The sequence below is a fragment of the Calonectris borealis genome, chromosome 6 (assembly GCF_964195595.1).
Source record: "Calonectris borealis chromosome 6, bCalBor7.hap1.2, whole genome shotgun sequence".
In the NCBI taxonomy this organism is placed as follows: domain Eukaryota; kingdom Metazoa; phylum Chordata; class Aves; order Procellariiformes; family Procellariidae; genus Calonectris; species Calonectris borealis.
In genome coordinates, this window is record NC_134317.1 from 17,942,419 (window position 1) to 17,964,066 (window position 21,648).

At 67.4% G+C, this 21,648-nt stretch overlaps 2 protein-coding genes across 2 annotated transcripts; one reads left to right on the forward strand and one right to left on the reverse strand.

Annotated features, from left to right (window-relative positions):
• Positions 1 to 8,457: 8,457 nt before the first annotated feature.
• On the forward strand, positions 8,458 to 15,357 carry RUFY4 (RUN and FYVE domain containing 4). Its single transcript, XM_075153927.1, has 12 exons — positions 8,458 to 8,488; positions 9,294 to 9,398; positions 10,379 to 10,441; positions 10,830 to 10,936; positions 11,295 to 11,420; positions 11,688 to 11,794; positions 11,951 to 12,094; positions 12,794 to 13,820; positions 13,896 to 14,002; positions 14,638 to 14,784; positions 15,011 to 15,142; positions 15,211 to 15,357. Exons 3-12 carry the CDS (start codon positions 10,396 to 10,398, stop codon positions 15,311 to 15,313), a joined length of 2,046 nt encoding a protein of 681 aa, XP_075010028.1. The 5' UTR covers positions 8,458 to 8,488; positions 9,294 to 9,398; positions 10,379 to 10,395; the 3' UTR covers positions 15,314 to 15,357.
• A 1,286-nt stretch (positions 15,358 to 16,643) lies between these two features.
• Positions 16,644 to 20,353, reverse strand: LOC142083491 (C-X-C chemokine receptor type 2-like). Its single transcript, XM_075152953.1, has 2 exons — positions 19,889 to 20,353; positions 16,644 to 18,037 (listed from the first exon to the last, which is right to left on the reverse strand). Exon 2 carries the CDS (start codon positions 18,030 to 18,032, stop codon positions 16,956 to 16,958), a length of 1,077 nt encoding a protein of 358 aa, XP_075009054.1. The 5' UTR covers positions 18,033 to 18,037; positions 19,889 to 20,353; the 3' UTR covers positions 16,644 to 16,955.
• Positions 20,354 to 21,648: the final 1,295 nt, after the last annotated feature.

Here is a 21,648-nt window from a genome sequence, read left to right on the forward strand (position 1 = left end):
GCTGTGCGCGCACATACATCAGGACGTCCACACCGGCCTGCACGTGTGGCCACGTGCGTTTGAGCACGTGTGCGTGCACAGGCGTGTGCGTGTGTGTATGTGTGCGTGCACAGGCGTGTGCGTGTGCGTGCGTGTGCACAGACGTGTGCGTGTGTGTGTGCACAGACGTATGCGCGCATAGGTGTGTGTGCGCGCGCACAGATGTGTGTGCGTGCATAGATGTGTGTGTGTGCACAGACGTGTGCGTGTGTGTGCGTGCGCACAGACGTGTATGCACGCACACGGTGTGCGCTTGTGTCTCCCTGCACGTTGGTGCATTCGCACGTGCATCCCTGTGAACGCGGGCCCGTGCACAAGCGTTTCCGTGAGCACGTGCGTGCAGGCACACGCGCGTGTGCCTGCACGCACGGCGGGGTGAACGTGCTCGTATGCACATGTGTGTGCAAATTGAGTGCACGTGAGCACATGTGAATGCACACATGTAAAGGTGTGCGTGCACAGGTGTGCCTGCACGTACGTGTGTGAATACGTGTGCAAACACGCACGCGCACGCCCAGGTCCGTGCAGGTGCTGCCAGAAGGCTGCCCGTGCAGGGGGGTGCCTCAGTGTCATGCTGTCTTTTGGGGCACACGCCGGGCAGCGCGTGCCGGGGTGTTTCACGGAGGGGTGCATAGGGCATGCGGTGCCCCCTGAGTGTGAGCGGCCGTGCCCACCCTGCCTGGCAGAGCCCGCGGCGGGGGGAGGCCGATGCCATGAGTGCGAGTGCAGGGTGGATCCGAACGTGTGCAGGCGCCAGGGTGTGAGCGTGCAAGCATGCGTGTGTGCTCATGCACGGGGGCTGAGGGCGGGGGGGCTATTGGCACAGCAGCAGCCAGTGCCCCTCCCAACCCGCCCCTGGCTGTTTTGGGGGCGGGGGGGGGTGGGCGGGGGGACACGGACCCCTGGCAGTGCGCCAGCCCTGCCCACTCACCCGCCGTCAGATGAAGACGTGAGCCCCCGTAAATCCGCCTTTTCGTGCTGAGACTAATGAGATTAAGCAGGGGCCCGGCAGCCCCCCCTCGCCCGGGCGCCCCGCTCTCCTCCAGCCTCAGCACCACACCAGAACCGGGGGGGACGGTGCCAAAGTGTCAGGGTGCCGGGTACCCCCCACCCAAAACCTCCCTGCCTCAGTTTCCCCAGTGCACACAGGGACAGGCAGAAGGGCTGCGTGCGTGCACCGCGTGCTGCGTGCGTGCAGACACCCCTGGGGCTGTGAGGGTGCTGCGTGTGCTACATGCGGCGCGTGTGTCAGGATGCTGCATGCATATGCACGCCTGCGAGCGTGCAAGCATGTGCAAGCGTGTGCGAGTGTGCACATCCCTGCCAGCCATAGCAGCAGCAGACGCGTGGGCAGATTTCCGTGTTCCCACGTGCAGGTCCATATGCAATCATGTGCATGCTTGCACGGGTTTGTACATGCGTGTGCAAGCCCCTCCTCCCTGGGCACCTGCTCCGACAGGGCCACTCACTGGTCCCTTGGCAGCACCCGGCGCTTGTGCCACCCTACGAGGGACTGGGGTGCACACAGCTGGGTGTATACACAGAGACGCACACGCGTGTGCACAAGCGTGTTGTCACCCATCTGGCAGCCGTGGGAAAAGCTCCCCCGGTCAGGGGGCTCCCACGCCGCAGTTGCTGGGTGACAGGGAGGCCTAACGATGCCATGAGCTCGTTTGCATATGCAAAGCAGCATCTTTGCTGCGGGGTGCCCCGGGAAGAGGCCTTGCCCCCCACTCCCAGGGACCCAGCCGGGACGCCCGGGGATACCGACGCGTCTCCAGTGCACGCACCCCCCACCCTGCCCTGGCCCCACACGTTAGCATGGGCCTGCTTCATTAACGGCAATTATCCTCTCTAGGGAAAGAGCTGCCCCCCCACCTTTCCCACCCCTCAGAGCCCCTCCACTTGTCCCATTGCCAACATCATCCCCGTGCCGGGGGGCTGCCAACCCAGCACCCGGCTTTACGCCCCTACCGCCCTGTTGGCGGGGGGGCACCCTGCCCACCCAGTGCCACCCCACCAGGTGGGGAACCAGCCCATCCCACGAAACAACCCCATCCCAGCTCCATACTGGCAGGATCCCAGTTAGCCTCCCTGCCCCCAGGGCCAGGAACTGTTGGGGGGATGTGCAGGGGGCTGGGGGGGCCTCTTGGGGATGCCACCTGGGTACCCACCCATGGGTACCCACCTCCAGGGGCCAGCCCCCGCATGGTGTAGGAGGGGCGGGGAGGGGCACAGGCATCCCTGGCTATGGGCCCCCCAAGACGCAGACCCAAGGAGGCTGGAAGGGGACCCAGGTGTCCTGGGCTGGAAGAGGCACCAGGGAGAGATGCCAGATTAATCAGGAGCTCGGAGGCCTGGGTTCATTGCCCAGCACTGCAGAGGTGCAGCAGGGGGGGAACTGGGACACCCAGCAAAGCCGGGGTGGGTGGGGGGCACCGGGATGCCTGGGTCCAGCCCTGTGGGCTCAGGCCCACCCAGCGCTTTGCACCCCACTGCACCCCGGGGCCCAGCTCGCCTTGGTGACTGGGGAGGGGGGTGGAAAGCCGCAACCCCCAGCACAAACGGGATCCTCCCAGTCTGCCCAGTTTCCCTCCCCTCCCGTGGGGCAGCAGAGCCTCGACCCGGGGAATGGCGGGGGCCCCCGGCCGGTGCCGCAGGCTGGGTGTCGTGGGGGATCAGCCCCCCACCCTCCCCATCCCCAACCCCACACCCCTCCACAGACACCCCCCCCAGCCCAGTGTCCCTGTCCCGCATCCCATCCCGGTCCCCCCTTCGTGCACCCCCCAGCCCGGTGCCCACCGCCGCCGCTCCCCCGGGCTGGGTCTCGCTTCTCTCCCCCCGGTCCCCGGGGCTCCTCCTGGCCCCGCTGCCTGTCCGGTCCCCCCAGCCCCGCCCCGGTGACCGGCCGTCCCTGTCGGTCTCCACTCGGTCCCGGTTCCCCCAGGGCCGGTCTCGGTCCCGATCCCAGTCCAGCACCGCCGGTTTCCCTCGCTCCCAGTCCTCCCGTCCCGCTCCAAACGCCCCCGCTCCGTCCCGGTCCCCCGCGCTCCCCCCGCAGCCAGCCCCCATCCACCGCCCGCTCCCGGGACCAGCCCCGCCACGAGACCCCGCTGCCGGACCCCACTGCGCTGCTGTCCCTCTCCCCCCCGGTGCCCCCCGGTGCGGGCGCGGCGGACCGTACCCAGAGCAGGCAGGAGAGGCAGAGCCCGGTCATGCTGCCCGCGGCGCGGCCCCGCGGCCGGCCGAGCCCCCCCGGCCCCCTCGCTCCGCCCGCCCGCCCCGCCCCGGCCCCACGTCGCCCCTCCAGCCGGGGGGAGAAGGGGGGTGGCAAAGCCCCCCCCGACCCCTACCACGCCCATCGGCACCCCGGCCGAGGTGGCCCCGGAGGCGGCCGGGACCACCCCCAGCAGAGGGGCTGCGGGACTGGGGAGGCCGAAGTGGGGCTGTGGCTCGTCCCGGCGCCTCTTCCCCCCCCACACACACATTTGGGATCCATTTCCTCCGCTGACCCGGGGGCACCCGCCACCCACCTCACCCCCATCCCTCCTCCAGTCTCCAGCGGGTCCTGCGGCGGGGTGTCCCCCGCCCCCCATCGCCAGCCGTGTCCCCTGGGTGGTCCCGGGATGGGAGACAGGGAGGGATCGGCGGACATCCCTGCGCCGAGCTGGGGGGCCTCAGCGAGGGGGGACAACCTCCAGGCAGGACGGAGAGCGGCTTTGCAGCCTGCGGCCCTGACAGGGATGGATTTGGCAGGGGGATGCCCCAGCCCCTCCTGGGGGCCTTGGCCAGGCGGCACACGGTCCCCCCCCACCAGCGCTGACTCTGGCTCCAGCCTGGAAACTTGTGCTCAGTTGGCCATGAGCACGGGGGTGTGAGTCAGGGTGGGGGGACGTGCCGGGGGGGAAGGACACGCTGGCAGGGTGAGCCACGGCTGGCATGGGGATGTGGGCATGGCGGGGATGTGCCTCAGTTTCCCATCTGTACACTGTGTGCAGCTGCCAGCCCAGAGAGGACGGGCAGGGTGGGACGGGGGGGCTGCCCTTCCCAGACACTGGGGTGGCATCTGACCCCCCCAAAGTGCCACACCCCCTCCCCAAAATATCCCTGTCCCACATGCTTCGCTGTGCATGCCCAGCCCACGGTAGAGCTACCAATGTGGGGATGTGCCAGCTGGGACTGGGGACAGATGGGGACAGCACCCCCCACCTCCCCATGCCAGCCAGGCCCAGGGACAGAGGGAGGCTGGGGGGCCTGATCCCCCTCACAGCACCAAGCAGGCGAGGAGCGCCCATCCATGCACACACCCCCCCATCATTACAGCCCTCATTAATCAGCCTCGTTACTGCCTACAAATGAAAGCCCCAGTGGAGAGGGGTGTCCCCACTCCCCCATAAATCACCCCCTCCCATTCACTGCTGTGACAAGCCCAGGCCCCTCAGAAGGGCAGGGACAAGGGTCATGCGACGAGGACAGGGTGGCCACAAGGACACTGCCTGTGAGCATCATTTAGGGTGCGTTGTCTCAGCAGGGGGGCACAGACGGGGGCACTTAGCCCAGGGACCCCCCCCCATGGGTACCACTGGTGCGGGTATGTATCCCCGTGCAGGGCCAGCCTTGGCAGGAGTCCTCTGCGTCCCCCCTTCCAGGGTCACCGTGTCCCCAAGCCCCCCACGCTCACTTCCAGCAGAGTTGTCTCCGCACTGCCCTTGGGTGCTCGGGGCGCACGTAGACGTCACACAAGCACCCCCCGTGCATACACGCCCAGGCACACTCATGCACATCACACATATGTCCCATGGCACGCGTGGCAGGTAGGCCTCCGCATGCGTGGGTGCCTGTCTGGGCACGGGAAGTGCTGGGGGACACCCCTCTTAACAGCTCACGCCAGCGTAAAGCTCCACTGCTACTGCACCCAGCACACACACATGTGCTAGGGGGCATGCACACGCATGCACACTGCTCACCAGCAGGCACATGCCCACACCCACACCCACGCAGGGACACGCACCCCACGGCAGCTCCCCAGGGACCTACTGTGCACCCACACTCGTGCGAGCTGCAGTGCACTCTCACCCCAGCCCCATCTGCACGCTCGTGAACACACACACAAACACACGTGTGCATTACACACCCCTGTGAGTCCCTGTTCTCACACCCACAGCAGGGACACACGGACACAGGGATGAACATTGGACCGCACAACCGCTGCCCCACACCCCACCAGTGCCGCCCACCCACCTGCAGCCCTGAGCACCCCCCCGGCAGCTCACAGTCCTGCGTCCCCTGCACGCGCTGGGGTCCCCGAGCAGCCAGGGGCCTCTCCCTCCTCCAGGCTGGGCCCCTGCCCTGGCACAAACTGGCCTGTCACCACCCTGCAGTGACACTCCCCCAGGCACTGCCTGGCGGTGGCTTTGGCACCCGCTTTGCTGGCACGGTGCAGCCGGAATGGCTCATGCTACCCCGCCGGGCACGAGGTAGCTTCCCAAAGGTTAAGGAACCAAGTGAGGGTGACGCGGCGGGAGCCCCACGTCCTCCGCCAGCCTCTCCCCTCCCTGCCTCAGTTTCCCCGGCACGGGCAGCAGAGCAGGTCGGGTCCCCGCACCGAGCGCTGCATGGGCACAGGGATCCCCTGTGCAGGACAATCCTTTGGCACAGAGATCCCACACATGCCAGGTGCTGATGGGCACAGGGATGCCCCACGCTGGGTGCTTACAGACACGGGGGTCCCTCATGCTGGGCACTACTTTCTTGGGCACAGGGATCCCACACAGACTGGGGGACACAGAGCACTTCATGGGCACAGAGCTCCCCAGTGCCGGGTGCTTAGGGACACAGGGATCCCCCACCCTGGGCACTTTATGGGCACAAGGATCTCTCGTGCTGGGTGCTTTATGGGCACAGGGGCCCCCGCATTGTGGGTGCTGTAAGGACACAGGGACACCCCCCGCCTCTGCACTCGCTCTGTAAGGACACAGGGATCCCAGCAGATCATTTTGCATGAAACGCTGTACAGCAGATCCCAGCAGATCCCCTCCAGCCGGGCACTGCAGGGGCCCACGGGTGTGGATTATGGGGGGGGGGTGTCACAGCGCCAGGCTGGGGGGGACACAAGGAGGGACAAAGGACATGCCCGGCACCCTGACCGTGCATACGCACGGTTTAACCCCCCCGCTGCCAGCAGCTGGCAGGGCCAGTGCCCGTCTGTACCCCCATCCCCCTGCACCCCCCGGAGCCCACCCCAGCTCCGTGCCCCCCCTGCAGACCCTAACCCTAACACCGTGCCCGGCGGTGCCCGCTTACCTCCCGGTGGCGGCAGGCGCGGAGGGGCAGGAGGCAGGACACCAGGGACTTCCCCCAGCGAACCAAGGTGGCAAAGCACCAGCTCAGCCGGGTCATGGTGCCCCTGTCCGGGGGTCACCCGGCGGGGGGGGTTGCAGGGGCCGAGCCCTGACCAGGGCACGCTCGGGCGGACGGCCAAACCCAGCCGTGCCTCCCCGGTTGCAACAAGCTCCCGTGCCCGTGCAGTGCCCAGGAGGTGCCCGGCAGTGGGCACGGGGCCGTGCGGCGATGGGCCGGGGGGCTGCGGTCCCACCGGGCCCTGTCCCCCCCCGCCGGTCCCCCAGCGTCGCCTGCGCGCTGGCAGCCAGGCTGGGAGCACCGTGCCCGCCCATGTCCTGCAGTGCTTGGGTGGGAGCCAGCTCCGCCACGCTCCCCCTCCTCCTCCTCCTCCCCCTCCTCCTCCTCCTCCTCCTCCTGCACACGGGGGACTCGGGACTCGGCACCCTCCGGACTCACCCGCCTGCCCCCCGGGCACGGCATCCCCTGGGGTGTATGCCGGACCCTAACACTGCCCCCCTGCCAGCCCCCTCTGGTTTGGGGGTGGAGGAGCCCAGACGCCTGGGTTCGATCACAGCTCAACCCGCAACCCACCCCACGACTCTGCCTCAGTTTCCCTCCGGCACCCCCTGTCCACCCCAAGCCCTAAATGGCAGTGCCTGCACATGGGGGGGCTTCCCTGCCCCTTCCCCAGCCCCCCTGGCCTCTCCCCAGGAGCCTGAGGACATATTCAGGGGCCCCCCACCCAGCCCCTCTCCAAGAGGGTGTCCAGCTGATGCGCCGTGCTGTGGGCACAGCATTACCCAGGGGAACCCCCCGCTGCAGGACACCCCAACATGGCCCCAGGCACCCCCACCCCACCACGGGGCTTGCCCGGGACGGGGGGACGGGGTGCACCCCACCCTGCAGCTGCACCGGGGACCCCACACCCCCCCCTGCACCCATCGGGATGGTGCCAAGGGGGGCTGGCAGCAGGACCCTCAGATGCCGTCATGATGCTGTGGTGATGCTGGGTGAAGACCCGTCCCTGTGGGGCAGCTGCCAGTGCCAAGTGTGGGCAGCAGCAATGCCAGGCCTGGGCACTAATTGCATTTGCCCCGGGAAGGCTCCTAACAAGCAGCAGCACCAGGGAGGAGCGCAGGGGGCAGGGGGTTTGGGGGGTTTGCCACAGACTTTATGGCTGTCCCCCATAGCCCTGCCTGGCACTCTGGGGCTGGCAGAGGGTTGGTGGGCACGGGGTGCCAGGGTACGGCCCCCCCTCCCCAAGGGCCAGGGAGGTGACATCACCACTGGCTTCACCGTCCCCCACCCACATTTAATTAGCAGATGGCCCCCGCACCCCAGACCCCCCCGCCGGGCAGCGCCAGGCCTGTGCGGGGCCATTAGCTTTATTGGCTGCGCTGAACGAGGGCCAGGCCTCGTTAATTGAATTGCACCCACGCCAAGGATGGGCAGGCGTCTTCTCCTCCCCACCCCAGCACCCCAGCACCCCCTCCCTCGCCCTTGGTTGGGTCAGGAACAGGGGACTCTGCTGCCAAGGGCACGGACCCCCGCGGGTGTTGGGGTCCTGCCTGCGTGGTGCCCGGCACGGGGTGGGCTGTGTTGGCGGCTGGATGCAACCACGGGCACGCGCACGTGTGTGCACGCACACACGGGTGCCCTCTCAGCCCTGCACCCACGCCTGCCACACGTATATGGCTTGCACCTACACACGCACCCCTATAGCCGTGCACACACAGCCTGCACACGTGTGCAATCGCACACACGCATGCACACGCGTGCACATGCATACGCATCCCTCCCGGCACAGTGCAGTGATGCGGAGACAGCCCCCTCAGCACCCTGTCTGTCCCCCCCCCATCTGATGTGGGGTGCTGTGCTCCGTGCCCACAGGGGGGGAATAGGGCAAGGGGGTGCTGCGGAGGCTGGGGGACACCCTGAGCACTGCCACCAGCTCCCCCATGCACCCCGGCTGCGCGGGGGCACCCCACGGCCCAACACCCACCCCCGGGAGCCAGGAGGGTGCGGGGAGGCCCAGGCTCCCGCTCGAGATCACTTCCTACTTTCACTTTGGTGCCGAGCCGAGGCCTGGCCCCCCCGGGTGGCACAGGTAGGGGCAGCGGGTGCTGCGAGGGGGCGGGCAGGGGGCAGGGTGTGGGGGCAGCTGGGCACCGCTGGGGGCATCGCCAAGCCGGATGGCAGTGCGTCCCCATGCCCGGCACTGGGGGGGTGAGCTGGCATCGCCCCCCCCCCCCCCCAGGGTATTTAGCTCCCACCCCAGAAGGATCCCGCAGGGCAGGGCTGGCACGGCAAAGGGGGACGGGCATGGTGGCCAAGGGGCATGCCCAGGCTGGGGGCCCCCCTGGCACAGATAGCAAAGGGGGACGCCTTGCCCAGGGTGCCCCAGGAAGAATTTGCACTCCGGCTCTGGGCACAGCCCCCATGTGGGGGGCAGATGCTCGGGGGGGGCTGTGGGCCTTGCAGGGGTGGGCTGTGGCTCCTCGGGGGGTCTCTGTGCCCAGGGGCTCTTGCCCCTGTGGGCTGTTGTGCATGGGAGGGGGGCTCTGTGCCAGTGGCTGCTGCTGCCCCAGGGGTGCTGTTTGCTGCTGCTAGCTGGGTATGGGTCCTGGACCCCCTCCCCAAAAACTGCAGGGCGGCCCCTCAAAGCATTTCCAAGCCCCATTCCTATGTGAGGGCATCAGGGTCCCCCCCACGCCTGGCACTATCCTTCCCCCACTCTGCAGGGGCTGCACAGGGGGACCAGCCTCGCTGACCCCCTCCCCAAAACTGGCATCCCCCAAACTGGGGAGCTGAGTGCTGGCGGGGCCAAGCCGCGGTACCTGATGTAGTGAAGGGCGGGCTGGGGGGTGGCTCCTGCGGCCCCCCCCAACCTCCCACACTTCCTCCTGGCCAAGGTACAAAAGGAGAAGCAGACGGTCACAGCGTGGGCACGGGGACACACCAGCATCCCCCGGCACTCAGCGAGCACCTCAGGGCACCCCACGGCTCCCCGGCCACAGGTAAGGGGCTCCACATCCCGGAGGAAACTGAGGCACGGGCAGGGTGGGTAGGCAGGAAGACAGCTCGTCCAAGGTCACCCAAGGGCACCGGGACAGGAACCCTGGTGTCTGGAATCCCGTGTCCTGCCCTGCCGTGCCACCCTGCTGCAGCAGGGAGCACGGGGCACTCACGCACGCTTGGGCACGCTTGGGCACACGCGCTCCTGTGAGCACCTTGCCATGCACACCCCTATGCACACACACGTGCTCCCCCAGCCCTGTGCCCAGCCACCACCCACGGTGACAAGCCCAGGACCTGCCACCTCCATGGGCACTGTCTCTCGCCCTGTCCCCAGGGTGCCACCCGCCACTCCCCAAAACATCCCCGCTGCACTGTGCCCCCCAGCCCCCCGTCCCATGCCCACAGCACCACCAAACCTCACGCCAGCCCTGCAGGCAGCATGCTGTGCCAGCGGGCTCTGCCTGGGGGGAGCTTGGTTGGTTTGGGGGGCTGCTGTGTGCCCCCCTTCCCCACCCCCCTGGGAGCCCCCCATGCTCTTCGTGGTGTGAGCAAGGGAAGCGAGAGCAGAAGCAAAGGCAGTGCTTCCCCCATACCAAACCCACATCCTGAATCCTGCGGGACGGGGACAGGGATGAGGACAGGAACACACTGGGGTGGGGGGGCTCAGCCCCAGGAGCCCCCCAAGGAATGGGGGCAGAGGCTGGGCACGGCATGGGGACAAAGCCTGGGGGCATTTTGGGACAGCACACATGGACAACTAAGGGGGTATGGGATGGGGCACCTTTGCCTACCCCATATCCCATGTAGTGGGGGGACATGGGCAGGGAAAGGGGGTGCCTGAGCCCACCCCCTCTTACCTTAACAGCAGGCAGCTCCGGGGTGGAGCTGGGGGGGCAGACCCTCTCCTTGGGGCAGAGAGTTTGGGGATGCCAGGTGAGTGCCAGCCTGGCACCTCTCATCGCTGCCCCTGCCTTTGCAGACCCCCAGGGGACAACCATGGCAGGGGATGGGGAGCTCAACCGTGTCATCAAGGACCTGCAGAGTAAGTGTGCCAGCCAGTCCCCTGTCAGTGTGTCCCCTGCATGGCACATCTCACCCTAGCCATGCCGAGTCCCTCCTCGCACCCAGCCCGTGGGCAGGGGGGGGGTGTCACTGCTGGAGGTGCTCCAGAGCATCCCAGTGCCAATGCTGCCACTGCTGCCTGCTCCTGTCCTCGCTGCCAGCCCCAGAGGACCAGCAGTGCCCAGCGGGTACCTGTGCCCCTAGCTCTTCCTGCTCCCCCGTTTCATCCCAGGGCAGGTTCCTCTTTCACCCGCGAGCAGAAATCCCCGGTGCCGGGAGCCGGGAGGTGGGGGAAAGGGGGGATGGGATGCGGCAGGGTGCCCGCTGTCTGGACAAGGCCGTGCCAGCTCAGCCCTGCCATTCCGCAGAGACCGTGGCCGAGCTGAACCGCAGCTATCAGGCGCAGAACTTGCCGGTGACAGACGGGAGCCGGGAGCTGCACAGCCTCTGTGCCCAGCTGGAGTTCCTCCTCCAGGTACCACCGCTCCTCCGTCCCCCCACTCCCTGCCTCAGTTTCCCCTGGGGTGTAGCTGAGAGCAGATGGGACCCTGCGCCGGCCGTTTCAGGGGGTAGGATGACCCCAGCCAGCGTTGTCCGGCCCTGGGCATCCCCAGCCACGCGAGCACCCGGACCAGTCTCACCCATGTCCACATGTGTAATTGCACATATTGCAAAAGGGAAACTGAGGCACGGAGCCAGTGAAAAGGGGACAGCCAGGGAACGCTGGGACCCACCCTGCTGGGGGAGCTGGCTGGATCCCAGCCCCACAGGGACAGGCTGGGGGGACAGGGGACACCCCCAAACAAACAAGCCCAAGCCCATGTCTCTGCTAGTTCGACCTCAAGGAGAAGAGGAGCTTCTTCGGGCAGCGCAAAGACTATTGGGACTTCTTGTGCCAGGGCCTGGCGCGGCGCCGACAGGAGCACGAGGGCGTTCGCTTCGTCACCTCCCTGGACAAGGTGGGCACGGGCTGGCGGGGCACCGGGGGCTCATGCATGCACATGTGCGCACGCTTGTGCTTGTTTGCAGGTGCACTTGCACTTGTGCACGGGCACACACTCAACCCGGGCACTGAGGATTCACCTACTGGCACTTTGTCCCCTCTGGGGTCCCCACTGCCTCCAGCCCTGGCCCCGGGGACCCTCTTCCCCCCTGCATGGCCTGGGGGGGGAGGCATGGGGGGGCAGACTGGTGTGGCAGGGCTGGATAACCCCCTCTCCCCCCAGCTGAAGACCCCTGTGGGCAGGGGCCGAGCCTTCCTGCGGTACTGCCTGGTGCACCGGCAGCTGGCAGAGTCCCTGCAGCTCTGCCTCCTCGACCCTGAGAGCCTCCGGTGAGAGCGGGGGCCACGGGGAGGGGATGCTCCCGGTGATGGGGGGCATGGCCAGGGCGGGCAGCACCCTGCAGCACCCAGTCGGCAAGGGTGCTTGCAGGTGAGGGTGCCCGCCCGCGGCACGGAGGGATGCGTGAGCCCGTTTTGTGGTTGCAGCGAGTGGTACTACGCCCGCAGCCCCTTCCTCAGCCCCCAGCGCCGGGCGGAGATCCTGGGCAGCCTCTACGAGCTGGATGGTGTCACCTTCCACCTGGCCCTGCGCAGGGCTGACCTGGACATCGCCTGGCCCATGTTCTCTGAGTGAGCTTGGAGATGTGGGGGGCACTGGGGGCATCGGGGGCATTGCGGGCTTCAGGGGCACCTGGGACTCAGCATCACAGAGCAGCACATGGGCGTCCCCCTGCCACCCCGGACCCCACATGGTGCCCCAGCTGTGCCAGTCCTCCGTTAGTGGCCCCAGGCAGGCACAGACACCCGCGCTGGCATGCACACCGTGCCCAGGCCCGCAAACATGCCACATGTGCGTGCACACACACGTGCCACCGTCCTCTGCCAAGCATGTGCCCAGGCACAGGTCTGCTGCGACACAGTGACACTGTGACATCTGAGACGCAGGGACACATGCGTGTGCAGGCAAACCCTTGCCCCTGGGCACACTTGCAGGGGGGCACTTGTGGACGCAGCCACTGCGGCACACTCACACCCGCTCTGCTGCTCGCACACTCGTGTGCACACACTGCCACAAGTACACACGCAGCCCCCAGTTCCCCCCCTGCCACCGCCATGGGGGTCTCTGGGTGCCACCTGCTCTGTGGGTGTTCGGGCTGATGGCACTAGCCTCCCTGATCCCCTGTCACCAGGTGCCACCTGGTGTCACCAGCCCTGCTGCCCTCTCCATCCCCAAAAGCTGACCATGCCCAGGGAGCCCTGTGGGAGGGTGGCAGTGCCTGGCTCACCCTGGGGGTGACCTGGTGGCCCTGAGCCCCGTGTCCCCTCTAGGACACTGGTACGGCCCAGCCCGGTGGCCGGGAGCAGCCCGGCAAAGACAGCCCTGCAGACAGGCGATACCGGCACCAGAGCACACGGATGGCCCGATGGCATCACCCGTCCCACTGCGGCACCCCACGGAGTGCCAGCCCGCCTGTGCCCACCCGCCGCGGCTGCCCCGCGGGCAGGGGGTGAAGAGGTGGAGGAGGAGGACGTGGAGGTGAAGAAGGATGTGGAAGAGGAGGATGAAGAGGAGATGGAGGAGGAGGAGGAGGAGGAGGAGGTGGAGGAGGATGTGGAGGTGGAGAAGGACATGGAAGAGGTGGATGAAGAGGAGTTCGAGGAGGATGAGAAGGAGATGGAGGATGTGGATGAGCTGGAGGACACACACGGCGCTGGCAAAGCACCCCAACCTGATGGTGACGGGGAGCCTGGCACATCCCCGTCACCCGGCACAGGGTGCATGCTGGGCTCCTCGCCGCTGGTGCCCGGCCAGCCGGGCGGGATGGAGGCGTCCCTGCGGGCGCTGGTGTCCCGGCTGCGGGCTGAGCTGGGGCAGCAGGAGGCGGCGGCGCGGGCGCTGGCGGCCCGGCTGGCGCGGGAGGAGCGGCGGCACCGGCGTCGGGAGGAGGGCAGCGCCCGGCAGGCCCAGCTGCGGGCACACGAGGTCGAGGCGCTGCGGGAGACCAACGTCTTCCTGGGGCAGGCACTGGCGGCGGCGCTGGCGGCGGGGGGCCCGGGGGCGCTGGCACGGGCGCAGGAGGAGGCACGGGACTGGCGGGAGGCAGCGGAGGAGCGGGGTGCCCGGCTGGCCAGGGCGCTGGCAGAGGCAGCGGCGTTGGCCTCGCGCCTGCGGGACTGCCAGGCGGCACTGGCGGCAGGACGGACGGACGTGCTGGAGGACAGCGATACCCCAAACGAGGTGGCCACCATGGAGGAGGTGCTGCAGCGGGCACTGGAGCTCGCCCGTAGCCCCCAGGAGCCCCCGCCAGACCCCCAGGCAGAAGGGGAGCCTGGCACTGCCGCTGGCATGGCCATGGTATGGGCAAGCCTGAGGGGACCCCATGAGGGCTAGGGGCCGGGGGGCCAGAGCTGAATCCCCGCTCTCCCACAGCGCCTGGCCACGCTGGCCGCCGCGGCATGGGAGGAGGCCCGGGAGAGCCGGCAGCAACTCCAGGCCCAGCGGCAGGAGGTGGCGCGGCTGCAGGAGCAGCTCGGCAGGTTGGGCAGGGACCCCCCGCTCCCACCGTCCCCATCCCACCCATGCAGGGTTTCCCCTGGGACCCGCCATGGTGCCCCACTTGGACCCGGGGAGCAGCACCTGGGGATGGGCAGGGGGAAGGAGGGAAGGATTTGGGGAGGGAGGGCTGGAGGGAGGTGTCAATTCGGGGACTGATAGGTAGGTGGAGGGGTGGGTGGGCAGAGGGGTGGAGGAATGAATTTGGGGCGAGTAGATGGATGGAAGGATGGAGGGGTGGATGGAGGGATGAATTTGGGGTGAATAAATTGATGGGTGGGCACACAGGGATGGAGGGATGAATTTGGGGTGAATAAATTGATGGGTGGGCACACAGGGATGGAGGGATGAATTTGGGACAAGCGGATGGAGGAACGGAGGGATGAATTTGGGGTGAGTAGACGGATGGATGGGGGAGCAGAAGGACGGAGGGACGAATGTAGGGAAGGACGGATGAACAGCTGGGAAATGGATGGGTGGCTGGCCCGGCAGATGGCAAGGTGGCTGTGAGGATGGGGAGCCGGCTTGGGGATGGATGGGCAGCGGATAGAGGGAGGGAGGGAGGGAGACACCACCAGCTGAGGGACAGGGGGACCATCTCCCCACTGCCCCCCACCAGGGCCCGGCAGGACGGGGAGCGCTGGGCATCGGCGCTGCAGCGGGCGCAGCGGGAGGCCCTGGAGCGGGAGGCCACGCGCGGCGCTGAGCAGGCGCGGCAGCAGGAGCTCATCCGTGACATGAAGGGGCGGCTGCTGGAGCTGCTGCGGTGAGAGCCCCCGGGACCCTACCCCTGGGGGACCACAAGCGGGTGGGGGCACCCAAACCTTTTTGCCCAGAGGAGGGCACTAGAGCCCGGACAAATCCCGCTCACCACCTCGGGAGACCCAGGGGAAGACTTGGGTGCCCACCTTGGGTCTGGGGTGCCAGGGCATGCTCCCAGACCCCTGCCACTGGCCACGCTCCTGCCAGGGCTGACCTGTCCCCTCCCGCAGGGAGAAGGATGCCCTGTGGCAGAAGACGGAGGGCATCGACACCCCCATGCCCAGCCCACCACCCCGCGACGCAGGACTGTGTGCCCGCTGCCACAAGGATTTCCGCCTCCTCTCCCGGCGGTACAACTGCAGGTGGGCTATGGGGGGCACTGGGGGTGGCACCGGGATGGCACGGCTCTCACCACCCACTCTCTTGGCAGACTGTGCCAGGGCAAGGTGTGCCACGCGTGCTCTGTGGACACGGGCAAGCAGGGTCGCTGCTGCCTGCTTTGCTACCAGCAAAGGCACCCACAGGCTACGTGAGCCAGGACCGCAGCCCTCGCACCGTGCCTGGGACACCTCCTGCCCTGGCCGCCTCGTCTCGGGCTTACCGGGGACCCAGGTGTCTGGCGCCTGCAGGCAGGTCCTGCTGCCCGACGTTTCGGGTTTGAGACGTGTCCTTCTTGTGGCTGGTCCACAGAGAGGAAAACAACCTGCTCCTGCTACCCCTGTGGCTCCCGTGTCATCTATCGGTCGTCGCCGGATTGACCCCCAGGCTGGGTGCGGGGTGGGCGGATGCCGGTATGGGGGTGTCCGAGCCCTCCTGGGGGGAACCATCCCCGTGAGGGGTTTCCCAGCTGCGGCCAGGCTGAGCCGCCGTCTGCCCGGTCCCGCAGCGGGGAGGCAGCAGCAGGCAGGGGAGACGGCTCTTGGCCAACAGCCCCGGCTTCCTGCCAGGCTGCAAGGAACCGCTTGGGCAAGAGATTTCCCAGATGCAAAGGTGATGGGCTGTCCCTGCCCAGCGCCCCCGCTGACCCTGCCTAGCCCCGAGTCCCCAGGGCTCCCTGCCTGGGTGCCGGGGGACCCCCATGCCCATCCATGAGCCAGCCCACAGCTGGCACCCACTGATGCACCCACGGTTAAGGACGCCCGGGAGCCTGGAGCAGGGGGGATGGAGGAGCAGTACGGGACCCCCATGGAAAGATGCTTGGGCACACTGGGGCAGGCACCCCAATGCCTGGCAAACAGGGTGGCAGCAGGGACCCCAGCAGGGTCACAGCCCCCTCTTCAGCCCCTCTGCCCCACTCCGGTGCCAGCCCCAGTTGCCCAAGCCGGGGCGGAAACGTCCCGGTTGTGTAAGGGACAGGTTCCCAGCCCTTTGCACAACGATGTCCTGGCATCACAGCGCCGGGGGGGGCAGGGGGTACCCCGGGTGCTGGCACCCTAGGCAGAGGTCACAGGGCTGGCTTGGTGTCAGCAAGGAGGTGCCCAGGGATCTTGCAGTGATTTGCTCCGCTGAGGCTCGGATCGGGGTCGGGAAGGGGATGGCTTTGTCCCAGGTGGGACAGACATTGCACAGAGACCCCCACGCCAGGCAAGTGCCAGGACCTGGCTGGGCGGCTGTGGGGAGCGAGACCTGGGTTTGGGTCCCCTCTGGGGACGCACAGGATGCCAAACCTTCTGCAACAGCCTCTTGGGCAACAGCCCTTCCCTGGCCTGGAAGCAGGGTTACCCACACCTCGCCGGGCTCAGCTGGCACTGCCGCTTTGGCACTGAGGTGGGGAGCCCAGGACCCACCATCCCCAAAGATGTGCCCTGGCCCCATTCCGCTGTCTCCCTCCCCGTGGCAAAGAGGAGCAGACCTGGATGACCAACCCACCAACTGCTTTATTGCTGGACAGCCATCAGCCATGAACACCGTCCCCACAGCAGGGCCGCAGGGTCCCCAATGTCACAGGTTCCGCCCCAAAAAGCAGGGAGGTGGTGCTTGGCATCACTCCTCTGGCAATAGGGTCCTACCCCCTCGCTGCCCAAGCCCCCTTCCAGCCGGGGTCCAGCATTCAGTGGTGGCCCTGCCCATCCCTGTGGCATCACCGCCCGCATCCCAGGGGGCTGGGTGAGGGTGCTGGAGTGCATGGGGTGCCGGGACCTGCTGGCAGCCGCAAGGGTCGGGTCCCAGCAGGGCTCAGAGGGTGGTGGAGGTATTGCCGGAGGTTGAGGCGTAGGAGGTGCGGCCGTAGCGGGCCACAGCGTCCTTGCTGATGAGCCCACGCTGTGCCAGGATCTTGAGGAAGCTGTTGCGAAACTTCTGCCCGATGAAGGCATAAATGATGGGGTTGATGCAGCTGTGGGCGAAGCCCAGGACCTGCGTGACAGAGAGGGCTGTGTCGATGCGGTTCCTCCTTTCGCAGGTCTCGGTGATGGCTCGCGTCCTCATGAGGGTGTCGCTCACCAACGTGATGTTGTAGGGCAGCCAGCAGATGAGGAAGACCAGCACCACAGCGAAGATGACCTTCATGGCTCGCTGCTTCTGGGCGTTCTTGGTCTGCAGGAGGGTGTGGATGGTGACGCCGTAGCAGAAGAGCATCACCAGGAGGGGCAGGGCGAAGCCAAAGGTTTGTGGTAGGATTCGCAGCACGACCCGCCACTTGGCCGTGTCCTCACCGCCAATGCGCTCGTAGCACACGGTGCCGTTGCTGGGTGAGGGGAAAGCCTCGCGGAAGAGCAGCACGGGCAGGGAGAGCAGCACGGAGAAGACCCATATGCCCAAGCAGACAAACTTGACCCAGTGCCTCTTCTCGGTGGCAGCCCGGGTGGCGTAGACAATGGCTAGGTAGCGGTCCACACTGATGCAGGCCAGCAGCAGGATGCCGCTGTAGAAGTTGACCTCCTGCAGCACGGAGATGGCTTTGCACATCACGGTGCCGAAGACCCATTCGTGGGCTCGGTAGGCGGCCCAGAGCGGCAGGCTGAGGGCGAAGAGCAGGTCTGCCACGGCCAGGTTGAGCAGGTAGACGTCGGTGACGGAGCGGTTGGTGTGGCTGGAGGTCACCACCAGCACCACCAGCCCGTTCCCCACCACACTGAGGATGAAGACGAGGCAGTAGATCACCACCACCAGGTACTTGTTGAGGACAGAGCTGTCAGGCCGGCACGGGGCGGAGGAGATAGCAGTGTCGGGCATGGCCGTGCTGTAGTCATAGGTATAGTTGTAGAGGGAGAAGAAGTTGGAGAAATCCCCATTGAAGGAGAAGGACTCCATTTTGCCTGTGGAGCACAAAGCAGTGTGAATGTAGGGTGGGAGGGTGGTGTGTGCCAGGATCTCTTGGTCCCCTGGCATCTCCATTGCCCCCCAGGTCCCCTCCCAGCCAGTGGGCAGCCCCCCTCCATTGCTCTACTGTGTCCATGCTGTGCCAGGTAATGGGCAGTGCTGCAGGTGGACACTATGCCTCAGACATCCCCTAGTACAACACCCCCAGCACCCCTCGGTCTGCTCCACTTCACCCCAATCCTGTCCCCCCAGGGGTTCCCCCAGGAAGGGGTTCCCCCACAGACCGGACACCTCTTCTCGATTTGGGGGGCTCCCCCATCAACACAGCATCATGTCCCCCCAGGAGACACCTGGCCCCTCCAGCATCCCTGGGTTGCCCTGGTTTGTGCAGGTCCTTCAAAAGCCTCTGAGCTCTTTGGGCATCTCAGGCCCCCTTGGGCACCTCCAAAGTCCTTCGAGCACCTCTGGATCCCTCCAGTCTCTCCATCCCCTCAAACATCACTGCTGAAGCTGCCCCTCCTGCCACCCCAGCCAGCGGCAAGGCTGCGGTCACGGTCCCCGGGGCAGGCAGCACTCGAGAAGGTCTGAAGGTGGTTTCATGCCCTTCTTCCCCCCCCGGGACTGTCCCCGTGTGAGTGGTTTCACCCCCCGGACGGAAAGACATGTCACCCTTTGCAAGCGGCTTTGGAAATATTTCACGTCTCTGGTTTTCCTGTTGCTCAGCTGGGCGCTGCTGGGCGTCCCCGTGTCCCCCGTGCTCAGCCGCGATGGGGAAATCACAGGTGACAGTCGCTCTTCCTGTCTCCTCACGTGTAGGCACCCTGCTCTGCCCCTGCCTCCCCAAAGACCTTTGGGGTTCAGCCTTCTCCCAGAATGGATCCGGACTCTCATTTCACCCCAGTTTCACCCCTCTGCCCGTTTCTGAGCCCCCGAGCCCCTCCAGGGCTCGGCGATGCCAGGGCTGCTTGGGCGTGCCGAGACCCCGCGGTGCTGGGCGGGGTCCCCGGCCCCGAGCCGGCCCCATTTGAACCCAAACCCTCCCTGGGAGCAACTTTCCTCTTCTGCCCAGCGGGGATTCCCCGCTGCAGCTGGGCCGGTGCCCCTGCCCGGAAAAAATCCCTCCCATGCTCTGCCGGCCCTGTTCCTGCAGTGATCCCGGGATGGCGATCCTGGGGTGGTGATTCCGGGATGGTGATGCTGGGACGGTGATGCCCCAGCATCCCAGAGGACTGCGGCCAGGGACACTGCCGGTGACGATGGCAGAAGGTCCCTGAGTGGGGCCGCCGCGGGCACGGGGCAGAGCCGGACACCAGCGCTTCCCCTCAGTCTATTCTTGGCTGCTTCTTTCTGCCTCCCCACTCCAAAATCCCAGTGGTTCCTCCGGGGCTGGGTATTCCCCACCCACGGATGCCCCACAGCCAGCCCAGCTGGGGGAACAAGCAGCACCCCATTCCGCCTTCTGACCCTGGGAGGGCTGGGGGTCACCAGGGTGGCCCTGGGGGTCCCCTCGGGGAGGAAGGAGGGACACGCCATGGGGAAGCGCCCTCCCGGCTCATCGCTGTGCGAGGAAACAGGAGTGGGTGCTTTCCCCCCGGGGCACCCATGGCCGATGTCCCTGGGGACCATGGGGGGTTTGCACCCCAGATGATCCCCAAGCACAGCCCCGGCTGCCCCCACCCGCCACCTCCCGCTCCCCCCACACCAGGCAGCCTCTTGGGCAGCTGGAGCAGCCCACCCCGGCTCCCAGCCCAGCCCGATCCACGTGCGAGGGGGCTCAGCCGGGTGCTGGGGGGCCAGCGAAGCCCGAGGAAAGCCCCGGTCTCCGGTGGAGCACCCCGGGGACTCACCGCTCGCTGCCTTTGCCAGCCCGTCAACTCCGGGGTCTCCTCCCTGTCCCAAGCCGGTTCTCACCGAGGAGCACCCGGGCACAAGACGAATCCAGGTGTCACCCCCAAAGGGCTCCGGTGCGGAGCTTGGTGGGACACGGGGCAGCGCCAGTCCCGGGGGTCCCGCCAGGTCAGCCGGAGCGTCCCTCACCTGCGCCCGCTGCCCTGCCGCCTCCCTGCGCCCCTTCCCTCCGCCGCCCGCTTTATGCTGCCCGGGGAGGAAGCGAGGTTGCAAAACCTTCTCCCAGCGTGAAGGGGAAGTGGCAGCCAGAAGGGACCCTTCCCCGACCCCCCCAGGATGCCTTCCCCGGGGCCGAGGGGAGCCTGCAGCCCCCCACCATCCTCCTGCCCCAGGGTGTCCCAGGCCACCCAGCAGCAGATGACACTGGGGTGCACCTAGGGGTGCATCGCCCCCCTGCAGTGATGCTCCCTGGGGTCTCCAGCCAGGGGTCCCCACCTTGTCCCCTGGCCCACAGCGGATGGGGGGCTCCCCTTCGAGGCCCCCCCGGGTGCTGCAGCCTCCCCGGGAAAGCGGAGGCCCTCCGGGGTCGGGGGGGATTTGGCGGGCAGACCGGTGGGCAAAGGCAGGGCAGGGCTCCGTGCCTCAGTTTCCCCATTGATAGAGCAGGGTTTTGGGGGGCGCAGGGGCACTGCGGGGCTGGCTTGCCCCTGTTGGGGGGTGCTGCGGGGTACCCCCCAGAGAAGAGCCCTGTGTCCTTCCCACCCTGGCTGTGCCATGCTGTGCCGAGCTGAGCCGAGCTGAGCCGAGCCGAGCCGAGCCATGCTGCCAAGCAGAGCTGTGACCCTGCGCCAGCCCCACGGACTCGCGGGGTCCCCCCCCGCACCCCCCACTCTGGGGCACCCCTACTCCCCTGGGCACCCCTATTGCCTTTGGGGGAAGCCCGCACCCCCGGGCACCCTCTGGGCACCCCATCCCTCTGGGGCACCCCAAACCCTTGGGGCACCTCCATCCCCACAGCTTTCAGTGCCTGTCAGTTTTAGGGGTACCCCTCACTTTTGGGGCACCTCTGTTCCCTGGGGGCACCCGTACAGTTGTCACCCCCCTGGGGCATCACCACAGCTCCAGGAACACTCCTATTCCCTGGGGATTTCCCCATGCTCTTCTGGGGCACCCCCAAAGTTTTGGGCACCCCCCCAGCTCCAGGGCATCCTCACAGTCCCCCCAGGGTGTCCCCATTCCCTGGGGCACTCCCACGCTTTTGGGGACCCCCATCCCTTTGGAGCATCCTCCCATCACCCTGGATCACCCCTGTTCCTTGGGGGCCCCCCCACACTTTTGGGGTCCCGTAACCCTGGGATCATCCACCCCTTTTCCCTGTAGGCACCCCCATATCCCTGGAGCACCCCATTCTTGTGCAGACCCTGGGGCACACCCACATCTGCCCGGGGTACCCCTCTTCCCCGGGCACCTCCACACTTTTGGGGACCCCCTTACCCCAGGCGCACCCTATATCCCTGCCCCCCCCAACTCAGGGGACCCTCATACCCTGGGGCAACCCCAGCCCCCCGGGGCACTCCTCTGCCCGTGCCCCTCCCATTTGGGGGCACTCCCGGCGCACCCCCCTCCCCCGCCGCACCCCTCTTCCGCCCCCCTCCGCGGGCAGGTGGGCGGGGCATCCCGTGACGTCAGCGCGGATGGCGAGGGCGGGGCGGGAGGGCCCGGCGCGCCTGCACCGCCCCCTGCCGGCTCCGCCGCGGCG

Coding starts and splice junctions, on each gene's coding strand:
- RUFY4 (XM_075153927.1), top strand. CDS start 10,396: ATGGCAGGGGATGGGGAGCTCAACCGTGTCATCAAGGACCTGCAGA. Junction 12,095..12,793: donor GCCTGGCCCATGTTCTCTGA/GTGAGCTTGGAG, acceptor TGTCCCCTCTAG/GACACTGGTACGGCCCAGCC. Junction 14,003..14,637: donor CTGCAGGAGCAGCTCGGCAG/GTTGGGCAGGGA, acceptor GCCCCCCACCAG/GGCCCGGCAGGACGGGGAGC.
- LOC142083491 (XM_075152953.1), bottom strand. CDS start 18,032: ATGGAGTCCTTCTCCTTCAATGGGGATTTCTCCAACTTCTTCTCCCTC.